The 20,525-nt window shown below is 35.5% G+C and overlaps 1 protein-coding gene and 1 non-coding gene across 2 annotated transcripts in view; both read left to right on the top strand.

Annotated features, from left to right (window-relative positions):
• Positions 1-20,525, top strand: part of MICU2 (mitochondrial calcium uptake 2) — a 104,055-nt gene that overhangs the window by 44,754 nt on the left and 38,776 nt on the right. The window contains exons 3-4 of the mRNA XM_002748896.7: positions 9,511-9,542; positions 9,631-9,706. Of these exons, the coding sequence (XP_002748942.1) occupies positions 9,511-9,542; positions 9,631-9,706 (108 nt within the window). The remainder of the gene's footprint in view (positions 1-9,510; positions 9,543-9,630; positions 9,707-20,525) is intronic.
• Positions 17,215-17,314, top strand: LOC118154411 (small nucleolar RNA U13). Its single transcript, XR_004744272.1, has one exon. It is a non-coding gene; the product is annotated as a small nucleolar RNA U13 (small nucleolar RNA).

Raw genomic sequence — 20,525 nt, 5'->3', positions numbered from 1 at the left:
CTCCCAGGTAACTAGGACCACAGGCACATGCCACTCTGCTCAGCTAATTTTCTAATTTTTTGTAGAGACAGAGGTTTTGCCTGGTTGCCCAGGCTGCTCTTGAACTCCTGGCTTCAAGTGATCCTCTTGTCTTGGCCTCTCAAAGCACTGGATTATAGGTGTAAAACACCATCCCTGGCAGGAAGTATCTTTAAGTGTAACTCAGCATTAAGTTGAAACTGGAAACCAAAAGTTAATACATTCATGTAACCAAAAGGGTCTGGGCTGAGATGATAGAGTGGATTTTGCCTTAGGTCTTTTCTAAGTCAAAGCAAGCAGATATTTGTAGCTCCCGTGTGGGCAGCTAGACCTTGCAGTCATTGTTGCTAATAATATTTAACAGAAATTAAAACAGTACTATCTCTGCATTTTAGAAACATCTATTCTACCACCTGTTATACTGTGATTTTAGCTTAAATTCCTTGAAGGTTCTTTTCACACATCCAGGAGCCTGAGGTCACAGCTTAAACCTCTGTTAAATTCTTATTGACTAGCTAAGTGTAAGCAAAAATGCGTCACAAAACAGATACGACTTATTAAAGTCCCATTTGAGGTTATAATTATAAAGTTAATGTAAGTCCGTTCAGCATAATTATGGTTATTTTTCTCCACCATGTTCAGCCACACAACTGCTGAACTGCAAAGAGGCCTTTAGAAAGACACCACAGGAATTTTGCCCTATACTGGTGTTGACTGCTCCTTATACCAGTATACGGTATGCCCTTATTTAAACTTACAGCATAAGAGATTTTGCTGCAAATAAATAAGTAAATAATAAATAAATGAATAGTCAACCCAGACAGCCAAATTCAGATTAACCAGTTGATTGCTCTGAAAGAGTTATAATTAGGGTGACCATAGAATTTATTGTGGTGCATGTGTCAGAGTTGCTCATGTGACTCCATATGTTTGTGAACTTATCTTGGACTTTGAAATTCCACAAATAAATCTTAAATTTAAAAACTAATTGCAGTTAAACTATGTAGTTCTTGTTTTTGCCACCGTATACCGTAGCTTAATCTGATTTGGGGCTCATCTCCTATCTCTCTGAGATTGTTTCCTGTTCTGTAAAATTGAGTATCAGTTATCTAATGTGATAATAGAATTTCACAAACTTGCCTGATAGTAAATTTGCCAGAGGCCTTTGTTTAAAAACTCTCAAGCTTGTCTTCCCCCTCCCCCACCTTGGGAAATTTTTATTCATAAGGTCTGAGATACAGCAGTAGAATTCATGTATAACCCTCCCACCATCTATCAACCTATCTGTCTTAGATTTCTGTATGCTTAGCAAGTACCCTCCAGGTGATTGTTTTGATCAAACAAGTTTGACAAATATTTATAACATATGTGAAGGTGTTTTGGGATGCCAGGTGTCAAGTGTTGTAAAGGGTGGCATATTGCAGTAAAACTGGACCTGGAGACAGTCCTCTCTCCACGGCTTCACTAGCCCAGTTGTAACCTTGGGTAAACTACTTGACCTGGCCTGTTTCCAGATATATAAAATAATAGTGTCTACCATATAGTGTTGTTGGCATGATTAAATTAGAGAATGTGAGAAGACCTGTAGCTGCTATAGGTTAAAACTAATATTTTCAATTAAAATTCTAAAAGTTTAAAAGATTAAAGCCACCTTTCCACAAAATCTGTTTTAAGGTCTTAACCATATTCATCAGGTAAACATTAGCAGCTACATATTTTAGATTAAGAAATAAGATGTTTCTATAATAAACCTATGTTCTTGTTAGAAATTGAAACATTACAAAGTATAAAGTAGAAAATAAAGTCAACCAGATTGTCACCACCATTCAGAAATAACCAACATTCACACACTTATTTTTACAAATTTGAGACCATCTTTTAGCTTTATATGCTGTTTTTATATGCTAACTTTTTCTGTGTAATGGATTGTGAGTTATTTTACTTGTTAATAATTTTTTTTTTTTTTTTGAGACAGCGTTTTGCTCTTGTTGCCCAGGCTGGAGTGCAGTGGCACAGTCTCAGCTCACTGCAACCTCCACCTCCTGGATTCGAGTGCTTCTCCTGCCTCAGCCTCCCCAGTAGCTGGGATTACAGGCATGTGCCACCACGTCAGGCTAATTTTATATTTTTAGTAGAGACAGAGTTTCTTCATGTTGGTTAGGCTGGTCTTGAACTCCTCGCCTCAGGTGATCTGCCCGCCTTGGCCTCCCAAAATGTTGGGATTTCAGGCGTGAGCCACCATGCCCCGCCTTCAATAAATATTTTTTCTAAAATATTGGTTTTGTGACCTCACAACACTGTTTTATTAATATGCCATAATTTATTTAATTGGTTCCCTAGTGGTAGGACATTTGCCTATATTTTTTCCAATCTTATGAGTAATACTATAGTGAATATACTTTTTCATATATCTTTGACTCTTCTTCCTTGATGATCTTATCTACATCAGTGATTGACCTGTTTCCTTAACACTGATTTTCATTCCCATATCTCCAGATCAGACTTCTCACCTGACCACGAGACCCATATATTTCTTGTCTCTTGAACATCTCTAACTAGTACCAGAGGCATCTCAGGTGAACAACTCTATATGCACTGCAGATGCTCTGCCCCCATACCCACCCCAAGTACACACACACACCGATACCTACCCCATCCACAGTTCATGTGTTAACAGCCTCAAGGTCTGTCTTACTTGACATCATATTCCCAACCTAGCACAGTGCCTGGTACAGATGTTAGTCAGATAGATTTGTAAATACATCAGTCAGTACAAACTATTACGTAATAAAATAAGTTAAAATCTATACATTTCTTTAAATTTGTATTTGATTTACCTTATTTAACAGGCACTGTGTTAGGCCTTGGGGATATAGTGGTGAATAAAACATACTATTATTACATTAATAGAATTCATGATGTAGTGTAAGAGCTTCAGTAATAAAGCCTGACAACATTTCAGCAGAGAGATCAGTGAGGGCTGGAATAGTCAGAGATTTCACAAAGGATATGAGAAGAATGGATAGAATTTCCCTAGGTAAAGCAGAAAAAGGAAGAATATGGCATATGGGGAGATGACTTATTAAGATGCTGTAGCATTTGTATTTTCAAAAATTAAAATACTATTTCTGGTCCCACATGCTCTTCCAGAACCTTATCACTCCCCATCAAAAGTGGAGCCTATGTCCCTCCCCTTGAACCTTTGTAGCTGCCTCAACTCATAGAGCATGTGCAGTAGAGACATTATGAGACTTCTGAGACCAGGTAATAAAAGGCAATAAGTATATAAAGCCAGTTGCTACTATTCTTAATGACAAAAGATAGAATGCTTTGTCCCTAAGATCAGGAACTAGGCAAGGCTGTCCATTTTCACTACTTGTCTTCAATATTGTACTGGAAGATCTAGCCAATGCAAAAAGGGAAGACAAAGAAATGAGACCTACACATATAAAACGGAAAAATAAAGCTGTCTTTGTTTATACACGGCATGATTACCTATGTAGAACATGCCAAAGAATCTATCAATATTAAAGCTATTAGAACTAATAAGGAAGTGTATCAGGGTCACAGGATAGAGCAGCACTGTATAAAAAGCAGTTGTATTTGTTTATACTAGCAATCTCAGATGTATCATGCTGAGTTTCTGCAGGCCTCCAGCTGTTGTTAATACCTTCCCCTACTCTAGCAAATTACCCGACCACCTAGCTCCAGATAAAATAGAAATCATTAGATAGGAACCACCTCAGCCTCCTCTGCCAAAACTACTTGCCTTGGCACTCAGCTTCTCTTGCCTTCTCATCACAATGGAAGAGACTGGCAGGACTTGCCATCTGGTCCTAGAACATTCCAACACATTCCCATTTCAGAACTTAACACAACATGTTTATAATGCTTTTAACCTCAATTTTCTGAGCTAATTCATATTAATATATAAGAGCTTAAGCAGCTCATATTTGGAGCTTTCCCTTACTTCTCCCACCCCCACGTTATAAAATCTCTTAGCTGCTATATTTTCCCTTTAGATTATTTTTAATTAAATATGTTCTTATTATTTCATAATGCCTGAGGTGATAAAAAAGAAAGTCTTTCAAAACAACTTAAATGTATTCGAAAACCATACTTTGGAAATTGGCAAGGAAGCCAGTTTTAGGCATTAGGCTTTTTAGGGAATAACCATTTGTCTTCCTTTAGAAAAAATAAAGCCAGAGAATATCTTTACCATCGCTATCTAAATATTCCAGCAGACATAAACAAGCCATATATTTTGTTGAAGGAAAATAGCACACTAAATTTGTTCTCTTTTTTTCTTCAGTTACCACTTAAAATGTTTTATTTGTTGATTTTCATTTTTTTAATTGACACGTAATAATTGTACATACTTATGGGGTACATACTGACATTGCAGTACATGTAATGTATAGTGATCATATCAGGGTAATTAGTATATGCGTCTCAAACATTTATCATTTCTTTGTGTTGAGAACTTTCAGTTTCTTCTCCTAGATCTTTGAAACTATGTAATGTATTATTGCTCACTGTAGTCATCCTATAGTAGCATATAGAACACTAGAACTTTGCCCTCCAATCTTGCTGTAATTTTGTATCCTTTAAGAAATCTCTTCCTATCCCTCTCTTCCTCCCACCCTTCCCAGCCTCTAGAATACTCTGTTCTACTTTTTACTTCTATGAGATCAACTTTTTTTTTTGAGATGAAGTTTCCCTCTTGATGGAGCACAATGACGCAGTCTCAGCTCACTGCAACCTCCACCTTCTGGGTTCAAGCAGTTCTCCTGCCTCAGCCTCCTGAGTAGCTGGGATTACAGGCATGCGCCACCACACCTAGTAATATTTGTATTTTTATTAGAGATGGAGTTTCACCATGTTGGTCAAGCTGGTCTTGAACTTCTGACCTCAGGTGATTGCCCACCTCAGCCTCCCAAAGCACTGGGATTACAGGTGTGAGCCACCACACCCAGCCAAAATCAACTTTTTTTTAGCTCCCACATATCAGTGAGAATATTGGGTGTTTAACTTTTGGTTCTTGACTGATTTCACTTAGCATAATGTCCTTCAGTTCTATCCATGTTGCTGTTACTAACAGGATTTTATTTTTTTAATGGCTGAATAGTATTCCATTGTTTGCATATACCACATTTTCATTATCTGTTCTTCATCTGTTGTTGGACACTTAGATTGATTCCATGTCTTGGCTGTTTCGAATAGTGCTGCAGTAAACATGGTGGTGAGATGCAGATGCCTCTTTGATATATTGATTTTTTTTTCCTTTGGATGAATGGCCTGTGGTGGGGTTGCTGGATCATATGGTAATTCTGTTTTTAGTTTTGTGAGGATTTTTTTTCTACTTCTGTAAGGAGTGTCATTGTTATTTTGATAGGGATTACATTGGATCTGTAGATTGCTGTGAATAGTGTGGTCCTTTTAACAACATTAATTCTTCTCATCCATGAGCAGGAGATGTTTTTCTGTTTGTCTGGAGTTACTGCCCATCAGAAGTTACTGTCTCGGTTTCTTTCATCAGTGTTTTGTAGTTATTTTTGTGAAGGTTTTTCACCTCAGTTAAATTTATTCCCAGTTGTTTTGTGTGTGTGTGTGTGTGTGTGTGTGTGTGTGTGTGTACCCATTGCAAATGGGATTGCCTTCTTGATTTCTTAGTTCATTGTTTGCATATAGAAAATGCTACTGATTTTTTTATGTTGATTTTATATCTGCAACTTTACTGAATTTGTTTATTCTAAGAGTTTTTTGGTAGAGTCTTTAGGTTTTTCTATATATAAGATCATGTTGTCTGCAAATAGGAACAGTTTGACTTCTTCCTTTCCAATTTGGATGCCCTTTATTTTTCTTTCTGTTGCCTAATTGCTCTGGCTAGAACTTCCAGTTCTATGTTGAATAAGAGGGGTGAGAGTGAGCATCCTTGTCTCATTCTAGTTCTTAGAAGAAAAGCTGAGAGCTTTTAGTATGATGTTAGCTGTGGCTGTTACCACTTTTATTAGTGATATGAGGAAGGTTAGTTTTGCTAATGCATCATCTTCTGCCTTGGTTTCCATAATAGCTGTGACTGAATAAAAACATGTATTAGAGTAATTATCCCTGTCTTATGCTGATTCTAATATCAATGCCAAGTTGTCCCATACATTTATGAAAAAGTTATGAAGAGAAGGAAATGTGTCTAATTTTTATATATCGGAAGATTCCTAACCTCTACAATATGAAATTAGGTTATGTAGTGCTGGTATTGTTTTTGTAATTATGATTATCAAATAATTTTATTTTAGCTAGAGGCAGATTTATTTGATCTGTAAGAATGTGTATAGATGCAACTTTACTAATTTAAGTATTAAAAGGTCTGCTTACCTATAACAAGATATGCTGTATCTGGATTTTACTTCATAAATCCTCTGTAAATAGTGAAAACCACATGGTGGACTCTCTTGTGTAGGTGGAATCCTTTAAAACCATTATACTTCCTGAGCCAAAATTCTGTCCTAGTGCTTCAAGATCTATGCCTCCTCCTGCAAAAACAAAAAACCCCAATGTGTTTTTCTTGTTTTCATATTCATACAATGAAACATTACAACCTCAGTTCTAGATCTTTTTTCCTGGTTTTTTGCCCCATACTGTTATTTTCATATATAAGTGCATGAGTACATATAAAATAGCTGTGAAAATAATGAGACTAAATTTTTTATTTGTGTGAATGTGGAAATAGCCAAAGAAAGAGAGACAGGAGTCACCCCCTATACCCCACATTGAAAAAAACAAAACTCAAGCAAAAACAGAAGGAAAAATTAGATTATTTGCAGATGGGTTTTATCCTTAAATAGAAAAATATTGTCCAGAAATACTTAGGTATATTTAATGTGGTCTTGCCTTTTTACTGCTATCAGGAGAAATAAGGTCATGGCTCCTGGTGTGCAGGTCAGACCACGGACCTCTTATTTTGCGGCTCTTGTTTTTTTTCTGATACAGCCTGTGAACAAGTAGTATAGAGTAAGTAGCCTGGGTGAGACAACTGTCTACCTAAACAAACCCTACCACAGTGTTCTGGATTTGAAACACCACACCCTCTCATAATACTCAGGGAAAAGTACATTAACTGAAGAGAAAGAGGAAGAGGAGAGAATAGGTGTTAACTCCTAGTATCTGTTCCTTGTCTTTTTTTTTTTAATCTAAAAGTGAATCTTATATAAAAGAATAGCTTCTAAACTTTTAGCCAAAAAGTTAATTTCTTATTTTCTAATCATTTATTCCATTTGATTTTTAAATAAGAGTTTTAAAAGGGGTTGTTACAACTTAAACTGCATTAAGTATGTGGTTTTCCCACTTTTGATGATCAGATTTTTATATACATATCGAATAGAACTTGTAATCTACATGAAGTAATCAAAAGCAGCAAAACTGCCTCTATAATCGTACTGTGCATAATTATTCAGTTTTGTTAAGTGTTGAAAGTAGGTCACAGGTTCTTTTTCCTCTTTACTACTATCATGGGATTCAAAGAGTCTAACACCTGTTTTTGAAAACTCTATATGAGATATGAAAATAAATCCTTCAGTGCCCATATTGTTACCTAATTCCTGTTGCCAATTTGTTTTACATGTAAAATGATATAATTATCCAAAAGGCAGGGACCTGGATAAGAAGACATTGTGAATTTTTTTCTGACTTGTTTATTCAGTTATTCAGTCAACAGATATTTAAATGTTTAGCACTGACCTACATAAAAGTAAGACAAGTATGAAATCTGCCTCCATAGATTTTATAATTTATTTTTTACCTGTAATTCTGGCATTTTATTATTCAATTAGTTTATGACTTTATTGTGGTATTTCATTCACATAGTATCGAATTTTATTGGCTTAGCTGTTTGGCGGCTAGACTTCTAGCTGCAGGGAAGCAAACATTACCTTCTTTACTCACTCAGTTTCAAGTAGAAGGATTTTTTTTTTTAACAGATTTCTGAAAGACCAAAAAGGAATCTAGCCTTCAAACAGATAAAACTCCTTAGAAATAATCTGATTTTTAAGAAACTTTTAGACACCATCCATTTTGCTGCCTCAAATTCTTGTTCCTCTTCTGCCTTCAAAATGTCAATCATTGCTTTCTAGAATACTTTCTAAGTTGGATGTAAAGCTTAATCTCCTTTTTAAAAATAGATAAGACTAATTTTAATTGTCTAAAAATAAAAGGGCACATGAATGTATATTTGTGGCATAACTCTAGGAAAAGCATAGAAATAATGATCAGTTTCTTTTTTAAATTAATTTGACTATGTAAAGACAAGTAAATACATGTATTACACAGTTTTCTGGAGTTCATTATCAGTGTTATATTATTATATACACATTCACTCACTTCCGTTTTTACATTAAATGGTAATTTTTATCTATTTGATTATTTGGTACTGTAACACCACCTAACAGTAGAATCTGAGGCTCTTTGACTTTGGCTATCACCTAATAGTTTCTCCAGTGAATAAAAATTATCCGAAAATAACAACTCCTAAGCTTACAAACATAGCCATAGATGTTTCTAAAAAGTATGTAGTCATATTCACAACTAAATGTTTTGATTAATAATGTAAAAATAAAATCTTGACAGTTTACTAACACCAAATAATAGAATTTGCCCTTGTAGATTTATCTTCCAAATTAAGCAACCCAAACTGCAGAAAAGGCACATCTAAAAGCACTCATTTTTTTTTTAATGTGCCACCTGAATATTCACACACTGTGTAATTGTACTGAAGGAACTTCATAGACAAGATAATTTTGAGAGCAGTAAGCAAAGTTAGTGCTGTATATACTTATATGAGAGACAAAAATAAAACATTTTTCAGTTTTGTTCTAGATGTTTAAAATGACTTGAGGCTATCATCAGAATAACTCCTAAAAAAAAAAAAGACAGTATCATGGCTTTAGAATTATGGTGGATATGAGGAAAGTTATATAGACAGTAAAGAAGGTGGCTTGAAAACCTGAAAGCGTTTTAAATCTCTTATCCAATGAAGTTATTTAAAGTGACTATTTTAGAATGGATAGTTATGTTGGCTAGACTTTTACATTGGACTGGAGAGTTATAAGCCTAAGAGGACTTTCCAGATTTACAAAAAAAGGAAGCTTTCTAAATCATGAGTGTTTTTTTTCTAAATCAATGAAACTGAAAAGAGAGTGGTTTTAATAATCATATGATTCAGACAACTAAGATAAGTCATAGATGGTTATATACAACTTCATATGTATGAAATAGGGTGAGTGAAATTAAAAATGGATCTTGCAAAATATTATAGTGTCTTTGTGTTTAGTCTTAGAATTCTCTGACTCACAATTATGGTTAAAGTGTTAGCTAAAATTACAAGTCTTTTGAAATAAACATTTGATTGTTTTGTCTTTTAAATAATTTTCTTTCCGCCACTTGAGTTTTACCAAAGAATATATATGGATACTAAATAATGTTTGTTCTTTGTTGTAGGTAAAACCTTGGTCAAGAAACTGACAAAAAAGGTAAGCAATATGTGGGAGGAGGTGGCGTTTGTTTTTGGTAAGATAGAAAATGAACTTTTAGTTAAATTTTTAATATGTGTATTCAAAGGACATCGAGGATACACTGTCAGGGATCCAAACAGCTGGTTGTGGATCAACTTTTTTCAGAGACCTTGGCGATAAAGGTAATTTTGATTTGTTGCTAAATTTCTAGTTATGTGTTTTATTTAACTGGAGTATTATTAAGGAATTAAGGTATGAGATCTCCACCATGTTATTTAACAGGTGTTTATAAAACATAGTAACATAGTAAGTAGGAGGTAACTTTTTCAAAATCTCTGAGCAGTTACAGATAAATTATTAAAACATCAATGTTAATTAAAGCCCTGGAGAGGGGATGAGGCAGAGTATTTAAAATAAAAGATGAGAAGCCCCCAAGAGCATTCAGAAGAGCACCACTATTTAAGGGAGTAGATGGGGCAGAGTGATCAGAGAGGTAGAGGAACACCAGTAGAGTGTTTTCACACAAGCCAAGCAGAGAAAGTGTTAAAGAAAAAGGAATTTATCAAATATGAAAACCAAGTAAATTTAGGGAGTTGAGTGAGCTAAGGACTGAGAAGTATACATTCTATTTAGCAGCTGGAAGTGTTTGACATTTTAACAAGTACAGTGGTGTCTTGTTATCCATAGGGTATTGGTTCCAGGACCTCTCTTGGATACCAAAATCCAAGAATGCTCAAGACCGTAATATAAAACAGCATCATATTTGCATATAACCTACAAATATCCTCCCATATAGTTCATACCATCTCTAGATTGCTTATAATACCTAATACAATGTAAATAGTTGTTATATTCTATAACTTTTTTGTTTTGTATTGGTATGTTTTTGTTTTTGTTTTTGTTTTTTTGAGATAGGGTCTTGTTCTGTTGCTGGGTTGAAGAGCAGTGGCACAATCATAGCTCACTATACCATCAAACTCTAGGGCCCAAGCAATCCTCCAGCTGCGGCCTCTTGAATAGCTGGGGCTCCAGGTGTGCACCACCACACCTGACTAATTTTTTTTTTTATTTTTGTATAGCTGGGAGTCTCACTATTTTGTCCAGGCTGGCCTCAAACTCCTGGACTCAAGCAGTCCTCCAGACTTGACCTTTGAACGTGATGGTATTAACAGGCATGAGCCACCACACTTGGCCTATTTTTTTTCTTATTCTTTTTTTTTTTTTTTAATATTTTTGATCCATGGTTACTTGAATTCATGGATGTGGAGGGCCGACCATACAGGTCAGTGATAGGATGAGATCTAAAGCCAGGTTGCAGAATGCTGAGAAGTGAGGAGGGATATGAAAAAAGTAAGCACAAACCTCTTGAGAGACGTGGTCATGAACAGAGGAGTTAGTGGGTAGTAGCTAAGGGTAGAGAAAAAAGACCAAGGGAATGTTGGCTTATTTTAGGTGGTGAGCATGCTTCTTGTTGATGAGAAGGAAAGGTGGAATATACAAAGGAAGTATGGATAGAACAAAATCCTGGAAAATACGAGAGAAGGGATTGTCTTCAGAACAGGAGTGGAAGGATCAGCACTCCACAGGAAGGATCTTTCCCTTTGTATCAGGAGAAAAGGATTAACAGATGAGCATTTTATGCAGATACTTGCAAATTAGTGGTGGGCAAATGAGACAGGTGTTTTGGAGTAGCCTTGATTTTATTTATAAAGTAGGATATAGGGCTGAACTTTATGGAAAAAGAAGGTTTGAAGTAGCTTTTGGGATATAGAAAAAGAACAGATGAGAGAAACAGAAAGATTTCTGGAATCCTTCAAGGACTAGAAGAGAACATAGATTATGAAAGAATAGAGTCAATGATCAGTGTAGTTGTAGCATAGAAGAGAATAGAACAGAACAGAAAGAATAGAATAGTTGGACAGTTAGGATTTGCTAGGCAGAGGAATGGAGGAAGTCATGGCCTAGGGAGTTAACAATGTTAGGAGTAAGACAGGTTTTAACTAATGAGCCATTAGAGTCTAAGCAGGATAACAGAGACAATAGAGAAGAAGGTAAAACAGGAAGAAAAATGAAAAAAGAAAGTAGGAAAGTCAAGAGGAAAAAAAATTCCATTTTATGATAAACTTCAATAAAAGAAAAAAGTCTAGAGAGAAAGCTGCCAGTGAGGTTGAAAACAGTTGTAGTGGATGTCCAAGTGCAGAGAAAACTGTGGTCAATAGAGTAGGTGTCTGAATCTAATTTCTAAGCTGATGCACTTGCAGGTGATTTCAGGGTTCAGAGAGTGATCATAGAAGTAGATAGCTAAAATAGAAGCAGTTGGTACTGTTAATTTAGTGAAAGTTATCAAGGATTGGAGAGATGGACCACTCTGTTTTAGAAGTGTAGAAAAAGTGTTCACATGAGGTTGGTGATTACTCTTTTTCGTTGTTTAAAGAAGGAATTGGAGAATTAAGAAATAAATGTAATTTCTAAATCAGTGGTTTATAACCTTTTATTGAACGCAGCAGAGCTTTTACAGTTAATCTCAAGAGATTTACAGCACTCTCAAATCAACATTAATTTTATGGCTGGGTGCATTAGCTCACACTTATAATCCCAGCCCTTTGGGAGGTCAAAGCAAGAGGATAGCTTGAGCCCAGAGAGTTCAAGACCAGGCTGGGCAATGTAGCAAATCTCCATCTCTACAGACAAGGTAAAAGAAAAAAATTAGCTGGGCATGGTGACACACACCTGTAGTGCCAGCCACGTGGGAGGCTGAGGTGAGAGGATCACTTGAGCTCAGGAGGTTGAAGTTGCGATTGCAGTGAGCTGTGGTCTCCTCGGCAACAGAGCAAGACCCTGTCTCAAAAAAAAATATAACATTAGTTTTAAATTGCGAGTTAAGTTTTATCACATTACACTCTATGGGGAAGAAAATATGACAAAGGTATAATTCCATAAAATCAGTATGAATCAATTATTATTCATTGTTGATAAATATCTATGTCTGCACATTCATGATTTAGTGGACTTTCATTATATTCTACAAGTATTAGTTCCTTATACTAAACTGTCTACTAATCTTTACACTCACTCCACCCCACCCCTCACCAATTCTGTCCAGTCATAGCACCAGAACATCCCTATATACTTTGAGGTTAACAAGCTCCTAAATTTTTTATAGTGGGAATTTACTGGAATGTAGTATATGGTTGGTGAACAAAAGTGTGTGTTTTGAAGTTGACAGACTTAAATTCAAATTTTCCCTAGTTTTATGACCTGGGGAAATTACTTAATCTCTTTCATCCTCACTTTCATCACCTTCAAAATAAGATAGTAATGCCTTCCTTATGGGATTGTTGAAAGAATTTAATAAAATAAGATGTTTTAAACATTTATAGTATCTGTTATGTAGCCTTAAAAAGTATTAAGAACATGGGTTTTAAGCCTGGTTTAGATTCCTAGCTCTGTTAGTTAGCTGTGTAACCTTGGGCAAGTTGGTTTTAGTTTTCTTATTATGTGTCTGGTACATTATAAGTTTATAATTGGAATGTTGCTCTATGTTTTTTGTAAGATTTAATATTAACTGAACTTTAGCTTCTTATTAATGAATTTGTAAATGGTATTTTTAAAAATCATAGTTAATAAAGATTTTGTAAGGTTTTACTTTAGGAAATTATTAATTTGGCATTTTAAGGTAGATTTTAAGCATAATATTTAAATTTCAAGTACCAGTATTTAGATCAGAGCTATGGCTTTGAGATACCTTTCCATGATATGAACTTTTCTGGAAGCAGTTTGAGATTTTTTAGAAAGATATTTACCAGTTTTGAAAACTCAGATAATGTCTGTGAATATACACTGAACTGACTTATGATTATTTGAGGTTTTTTTCCCTGAAGTAAGGAAGGCTGGGAACAGTTCTATAATAATTTTGACCTAAAGGCAGACTATGAGAACCAGAGTAGATTAATTCAGGTTTTGTGTAAAACTGTACATAAACATAATGTGATTTTAGAAATTCTATTCAAAATTGTTTTCAAGGAAAATGCATGAAATAAAAACTGAAAAGAGAAAGTTTAAATCATCTTAAAAAAAATTGAGAGGTAAGAGATTAATCTGTAGATCTTACAAGAGAAACCCATTTCAAGGACCTTAGAAGCACACTTTGCTTCTCAAATACCTTATAAAATCCTGTATAGGGTATTTCACAGAAGTATGCTACACTGCTTCATTGCTGCATTCATGTTGTAGTAACCTGGTAGTGCCTTAAGTGCTGCCTGTGGCCTTTATATGGAATACCATACTCCTGCTACCTGCTAAACAGCTTCTCACTTCTCAGCTACCCTGCTCTATGAAGTCCTCTCTGAAACCAATCATCAGAGTCTTACGCTTTCTCATTTTTGTATTTTGTTATACTGTACTCTGTGATTTCTAATCTTTCTTAAACCATAAGTTGTCAAAGTGGAAAAATATGTGTGGTTCTTTTTTATCCCTAGTTGCCTGGTATGTTGCCTAAAAACATTCTCTAACACATAGTAAATGTTCATCTAAAGTTAACTACATGCTAATTACAAATTATCCTGAACTATTTCAGTGAGTCCCTTGAGTATTTTTGCTATACAGTTTTAATTAGCCTTTCTTTGTATTAGAAGCATGAACACTGCCAACCTGGGCAACATAGGGAGACACTGCCTCCACAAAAAAAATTAAAAGATTAGCTGGACATGGTCGCTTACACCTGTAATACCCTCTACCCAGGAGGCCAAGGTAGGAGAGAATCGCTTAATCCTAAGAAGTTGGCTTCAGTGAGCCATGATTGTACCACTATACTCCAGCCTAGGCAACAAAGTGAGACCTTATCTCAAAAGAAAAAAAGGAAATATTTAAAAATTTAAACTGGATTAATAGGAATGCTTTCATAAATTTTAAAAATAATGCATCAACTTTTTTTTCTTTTTTCTTTTATTTGAGACAGTCTCACTCAGACACCCAGGCTAGAGTGCAGTGGCTCGATCTCGGCTCACTGCAACTACAGTTCTAGTTAGCCTTTCTTTGTATTGAAAATATGAACGCTACAGCCTTGGCCTCCCAAAGTGCTGGGATTACAGGTGTGAGCCACCGCACCTGGCCTCTCTGTTCTTTACATAGCTGGAAGACTATTTTTGTTCTCAGAGTTAACAACAGCATTAATCATATATTTCCAGGATGGTATTTTTTGAAGGAGAATTGAGACCCAGTATTTCCGGATGATTGGGAGAAAGCCCTTAGTGATGAACTATTAGAAAAATAAACAGGAAGATTTTTCCCTTCTTAGGCAAAGTCCATGAGGATATTTATATGAGAAATAGAGGAATGAGGACGATGAGGGGGAAGGGATGAGGCAAGGAGTCTTTAACTAGAAACAGTGAATGACTGCAAGGATCGATTTTATATATATAACTAACATTCATTACAAAGTCAAAGATAAATTTTTTAAATGTACAATGCAGTGGCTGTGGGAGGAAAATCAACTTACCTTCCTACATTCATAAAGGACTGGCAAGGAATTCTGGTCTGTAAGATGCAGCTTAATGATGACAAGAAATTTAAGCAATTGACAGGTAAAAGATGAGGCAGAACTGTAGAGTTACAGAACTAGGAAGCGTTCAAAGTATCATGAAAGGGCATGGTGTAAGATCTGTTATCTCACCATTCGTCCAAATGCTGGCCACCCTTAACTAAGACTTTTCTATACTTAAGCTTTTCTGTACTTTTATCCCACTCTGACTGGGGTCTCAACCCTGATCCTTCCCCTTCTCCATCCCTCCAGCACATCTACCGTACCACATTCTAGCTGGGAGAAGAGTGTCCCTAATTGTGAGAAGCCTTCACAGGCTGAATATATAGAGAGCCTCACAGCTCCTGTATAGCCTGTGGTTTATGAGCTGCTTTAAAGCCTACTTCATTGGTAAAATAGAGATGCTTACATGAAACTTCTGACACAGAGCCTGAGATTGTGTCAACAACAGATCTCTTACTAGGGAAATCTGTGTCTCTTTTACCTCCTGCCTATTAAACATTGGTACTTCATAGAATTTTGTCCTTCAGTTACTACTCTTCTTCAGCTTCCTTGGTTTTAGCATTTATGAGATGATCCCAAATCTCTTTCATTGCCTCCACTCATGAGCCTCAGCCTCTGTATATACAGACCAGCTGCCAGACACCTGCTTTTGGATCTCTCTCAGTTACCTTGGCTTCAAATATGCCAAACTGCACTCACCATCTACCCCCTAAAACAACACTTACTGTATTCTTGATCTCATTTGGTAGTAGCAGATTTCATCTAACTCCCTCAAACCCAAGAAATATCTTAGAACCCCTTCTCTCTGTCTCTTTGCCCATCCCAGCCTTCATATTCAACTGAACACAATGTCTTTCCAGTTTTACTTCCCAAGTATTTATCAAATTCGTCCTGTCTTCTCCCTACCTCTAGAGAATAGAAATCAGATCAAGTAACTTTGTCACTTAATAAGTAAAATCCAGCTTCCTTAGTTTGATGCATATAAGCCCCTTGTGGCCTGTGCCCTGCACAAGCTTCTCCCCTCTCCTCTCTTGCCATTCTACACAGAGCACCATGTCTGCTCACGCTTCTATGCTTTTGTTCATGCTGTTCCCTTTGCCTGTGCTGTTCTCTCTCTCCCTCTACTCTCTAACTCACCACCTTCTCCCAGCCTTCTGCTCATTGGAGAATTAGCCAAAGCATCACCTCTTCTGGGAATTGTTTTTAACTTCTTCAATGGAAAAGAATTGTTCTCTCCTCTGCATGCTCATCATTCTTTATATAGTCTCTCTTGCCATATTTTATTATAATTGCTTGTTTAGGTGTCATCTGCTAACTGCTTAGAATATAAACTCCTTGAGGGAAAAGGCTTTTTTTCTGTAAAGTTGTGAGGTCTAAGCCTGATGGCTAGCATGTGGTATACTCTAATAAATTGTTTTTGACTGAACAAATATTGAGAACAGTAGAATTGGTTATTAAATTGTGAGGAAGCCCAATACGGTGGAATGGCTGAGACTTTTGTATATTTTGTCTATAATGTTGATGTGATCTGATAGTGTAGGAAAAAAGTGCTTATAAGTGCAATAGGGAAACAGCTTGAGGAAAGACAATAGTTATGTTTTAGTTCTCTGACATACATGAATTCAAGTGTACATTTCCAACTTAAAGAAAAAAACTAATGTAAATATAAGAAAGATTCAGAAGATACAGTTTTTAAAGGTATACTTTACTATTGCTGTTAATAGTGGTTTGAAGAAAAACAGTGTAAAACTTAGTTACACTTGGGACCCTTTGAAATACTCCATTTTACCATATATAAGAACTATCAAAATTTACACTCTTATCATAACTAGCAAAAGGTAGTACATTCTGAAAATAAGAGTAATTTACCAACATGTATTACTATAAGGAATAATCAGTTGTAAGTTATTATACATATATTTTAAACTAAGCGTAATTCTCAATACCATCCTCAAAAATATACTGAGTATAAATTATGAGATGTGGTGTAAGATATAAATATATTCTTACAATAGATGGGATAATTCAGTGTCTTTCGAAAACAGGATTCACAAAATTGTACTCAACAGCAGATCATATTTTAGAATGGTTCCAACTTAATATTTCTAGATATTTCTTAATTAATAGTTCTAGATTGTAACTGCCAGAATTTATTCATCTTAAGTGTGATGATTGGGTTTTCACACTCATGAGTGAGATGTGCCTCCTTCAAACCTTGTTACAAGGACAACATATTAGTTGTCTGACGTGAAGAGGGGAAAAAAATAAGAATTTATTCATTTCTTCTAGTGCTCCTCTTAAGGATTCTTTAACAAACTTTTAAACATAAATTATTAAAATATTCCCCTAATGCAGTCTTGAATCACTGCCGTTTAATAGCATTTGTTTTACAATTAAATTTAACAAATATATATTAAACTATTTCTCCTGTCCGTATTCTCGTGTGTCAGTTTTCTTTAAAAACATTTTCAGTGGACAGAGGCCTAGAATGCTTGTTTATTTATAACCCACCTTGAGGGTGAAAGGTACTGTTTTTATACTGTCTCAACTCTGTGATTAGTCAAGCTTTTTATTTAAGTCAGTATTTCAAAGAAAGACACTGGAATTTTCTTTTTCAGAAAGTTCTGCTTGCATAAAGGACCTGTACCTGTGTCTACAGAAAAGAAAAGCAAGGTCTCCTTTTGGCACCAAGCCCAGTGCAGCCTAGCAGTTTGGCCATTTTTTTTCATATTGCCGTATTCCTTTGATAATTAGAAAAATTCTTAAGGCTGCCAAAGATGAAATACTTTGATCCTTCAGCTAACATTAGAGTACTTCTCCCAGGTACAAGATATGACAAAACACATTTAACTTATTCTCCCTTTATGTAAGGACTAAATAGTTGAAAGCAAAATAAATCTGAAAATGTACTACAGTCTTTTTATTAAAGAAAAATATACCTGCTCCAAAATAAAAACAACAAAAAGTCAGTAATGCAAAAAAAAGAATTCATTGGAAACCTTTTAAATAGTTACTTACAGGTAAAACTTGGAATCATCTAGATATACAATTTTTGCCTTCCTTGCTCTGAAGTAGCTTTGGGCTTTGGCCCTGAGTCTTCTCTCCTCTGTTTGATTGGGAGCCGTTAGGGTATGGTGTCCTGCACAGAAGGGTAAATACATTCCCACTGCCATCACCCTCTGCATGTCTTTATTCTTCCTGTCTGAACTATCATAGTAGTTTTATTTCCCATTGCTGCTTCCACATGAACATTTTTTCAATCACTTTTCAGTTTTCATATTCAGCTTCATCTATCCTAAATAGCTTTCCCACTGATACCACATCAGCTTAATTAAAATTTTTACCAATCATTTAAAGAGTACTATTAGAATTACTTCCTCTCTGACAGCTTTGGTCATCTAAGCTCAGATATACTTGCACATTTTTCTAAACTCCTGTAACTCTTACTATCCATGTCTCTCTATGGCGTCTAGTATTTTCTGTAAACATCTGGAAATATAGAACACCATCTGTGAAGAATTCTTGCCAAATTATGCACACATCTGGATCTAAGTACCGTTTGTAGAAAATACAGAAGGTAGAGGAACATGTGAAATACCAAGGAGATTCATTCATCAGAATTTTATGGACTGTTGGAAATTTTACAGGATAAATGACCAGCTTCTTCAACAAATAAGTTGAAAGGTAGGGGCAAAAAAGACTAGGGAGAAAACTTGCATATTAAGAGATACATAAGAGACAGGAAGGCTGGGTACGGTGGGTCACATCTGCAATCCCAGCACTTTGGGAGGCCAAGGCAGGAGGATCACTTGAGCCCAGGAGTTTGAGAGCAGCCAAAGCAACATAGGAAGACCCTGCCTCTACCAAAAAAAGAAAAAAAATGTTTTTTTAATTAGCTGGACATGGTGACACATCTCTGTGGTCCCAGCTACTCAGGAGGCTGAGGTGGGAGGATTGCTTAAACATGGAAGATCAAGGCTGCAGTGAGCCATTACTGTGCCATTGCGCTCTAGCCTGGGCAACAGAGTGAGACCTTATTTCCAAAAAAAAAAGGAAAGAAAAGGAATTAAAAAAATAAATTAGACTACATCAAAATTAAGAACATTTGTGAATCGAAGAACACTGTCAAGAGGATGAAAAAAAGATCCACAAATGGGAGAAAATATTTTCAAATCATATATATTTGTATATATGATAAGGTAATAACCAGAATATACAAAGAACTATAACAAAATGTTTTTTAATGGGAAAAGGGCTCAAATAGAAATTTCTCAAAATAAGAGATACACATGGCTAATACGCACATGAAAACGTACTCAACATTACTAATCATCAGAGAAATGCAAATCATAACCACATTGAGATATCACTTCGCATTCAGTAAATTGGCAGTTAAAAAAAAAAAGCAGAAAACACAAGTATTGAGGATCTGGAGAAATTTGGTGGGAAATTGTATTTCCACAGCTGCTGCAGAAAATATAGAGCGATTCCTCAAAAATTAAACAGCATTGCCTTATGATACAGCAGTCCTGCTTCTGGGTATATACCCAAAAGAAATGAAAGCAGGGACTCAGACAAATATTTCTTTACCAATATTTGTAGCCACACATAGAAACAGCCCAAATGTCCATCAGCAGGTGAATGGATAAACAAAATGTGATGCATACATACATACAGTGGAATATTATTCAGCCTTAAACAGGAAGGAAATTCTGACACATACTGCAGTATGAAAGAACCTTTAAAACATTATGCCAAGTGAAATAAGCCAGTCACAAAAGGACAAATATTATATAATTAATCTTCTATGAAGTACCTAGAATAAGCAAATTCAGAAAGTGGAATAGAGGTTACAGGGGCTAGAGGTGGGGATGAGTGGTGGGATTCAGGAGTTAACGTTTAATGTGTACAGTGTTTGTATTAGGATGATGGAAAATTTCTAATGCCGATTGTACAACAGTGTGAATGCACTTAGGGCCACCAAACTGTACAGTTAAAATTGGCTTACTTGGTAATTTAATTTTACCACAGTATTAAAAAAACAAGTGATTTAAGAGACCTACTCACCAAGTGCAATGTAAGGACTTTCTTTGGATGCTCATTTGAACACACTTGAAAACTTATCTAAAACGGGAAAATTGATAATGCTAATTTGAATTTGAAGATGTTAAGGAAATTATACTTTTTAGATGTGGTAACTACCTGGTAGGGAGGGTTTTTTCGATATACAGCCCGAATTTTTTAGAAATATGTGCAATGTGGAATTTGTTATAAAATAATCCAGTGGGAAGTAGGGAGTGAAAAGAAGTAAAGGTAAAGCAGTACCTGCCGTGAGTTGACAATTATTGGCACTGAGTTTCATTGTGTTATTTATATAATTATTCATCGTATTCTCTTTGTTGTTGTGTATGATTGACATTTTCCATGATTAAAAAAAGTTTTATTAATTGTGCATTTTG

This window comes from Callithrix jacchus, chromosome 5, assembly GCF_049354715.1.
Source record: "Callithrix jacchus isolate 240 chromosome 5, calJac240_pri, whole genome shotgun sequence".
Classification (NCBI taxonomy): Eukaryota; Metazoa; Chordata; class Mammalia; order Primates; family Cebidae; genus Callithrix; species Callithrix jacchus.
The sequence above is the reverse complement of the archived record's forward strand: the minus strand, read 5'-3'. Positions and strand labels throughout refer to the sequence as shown.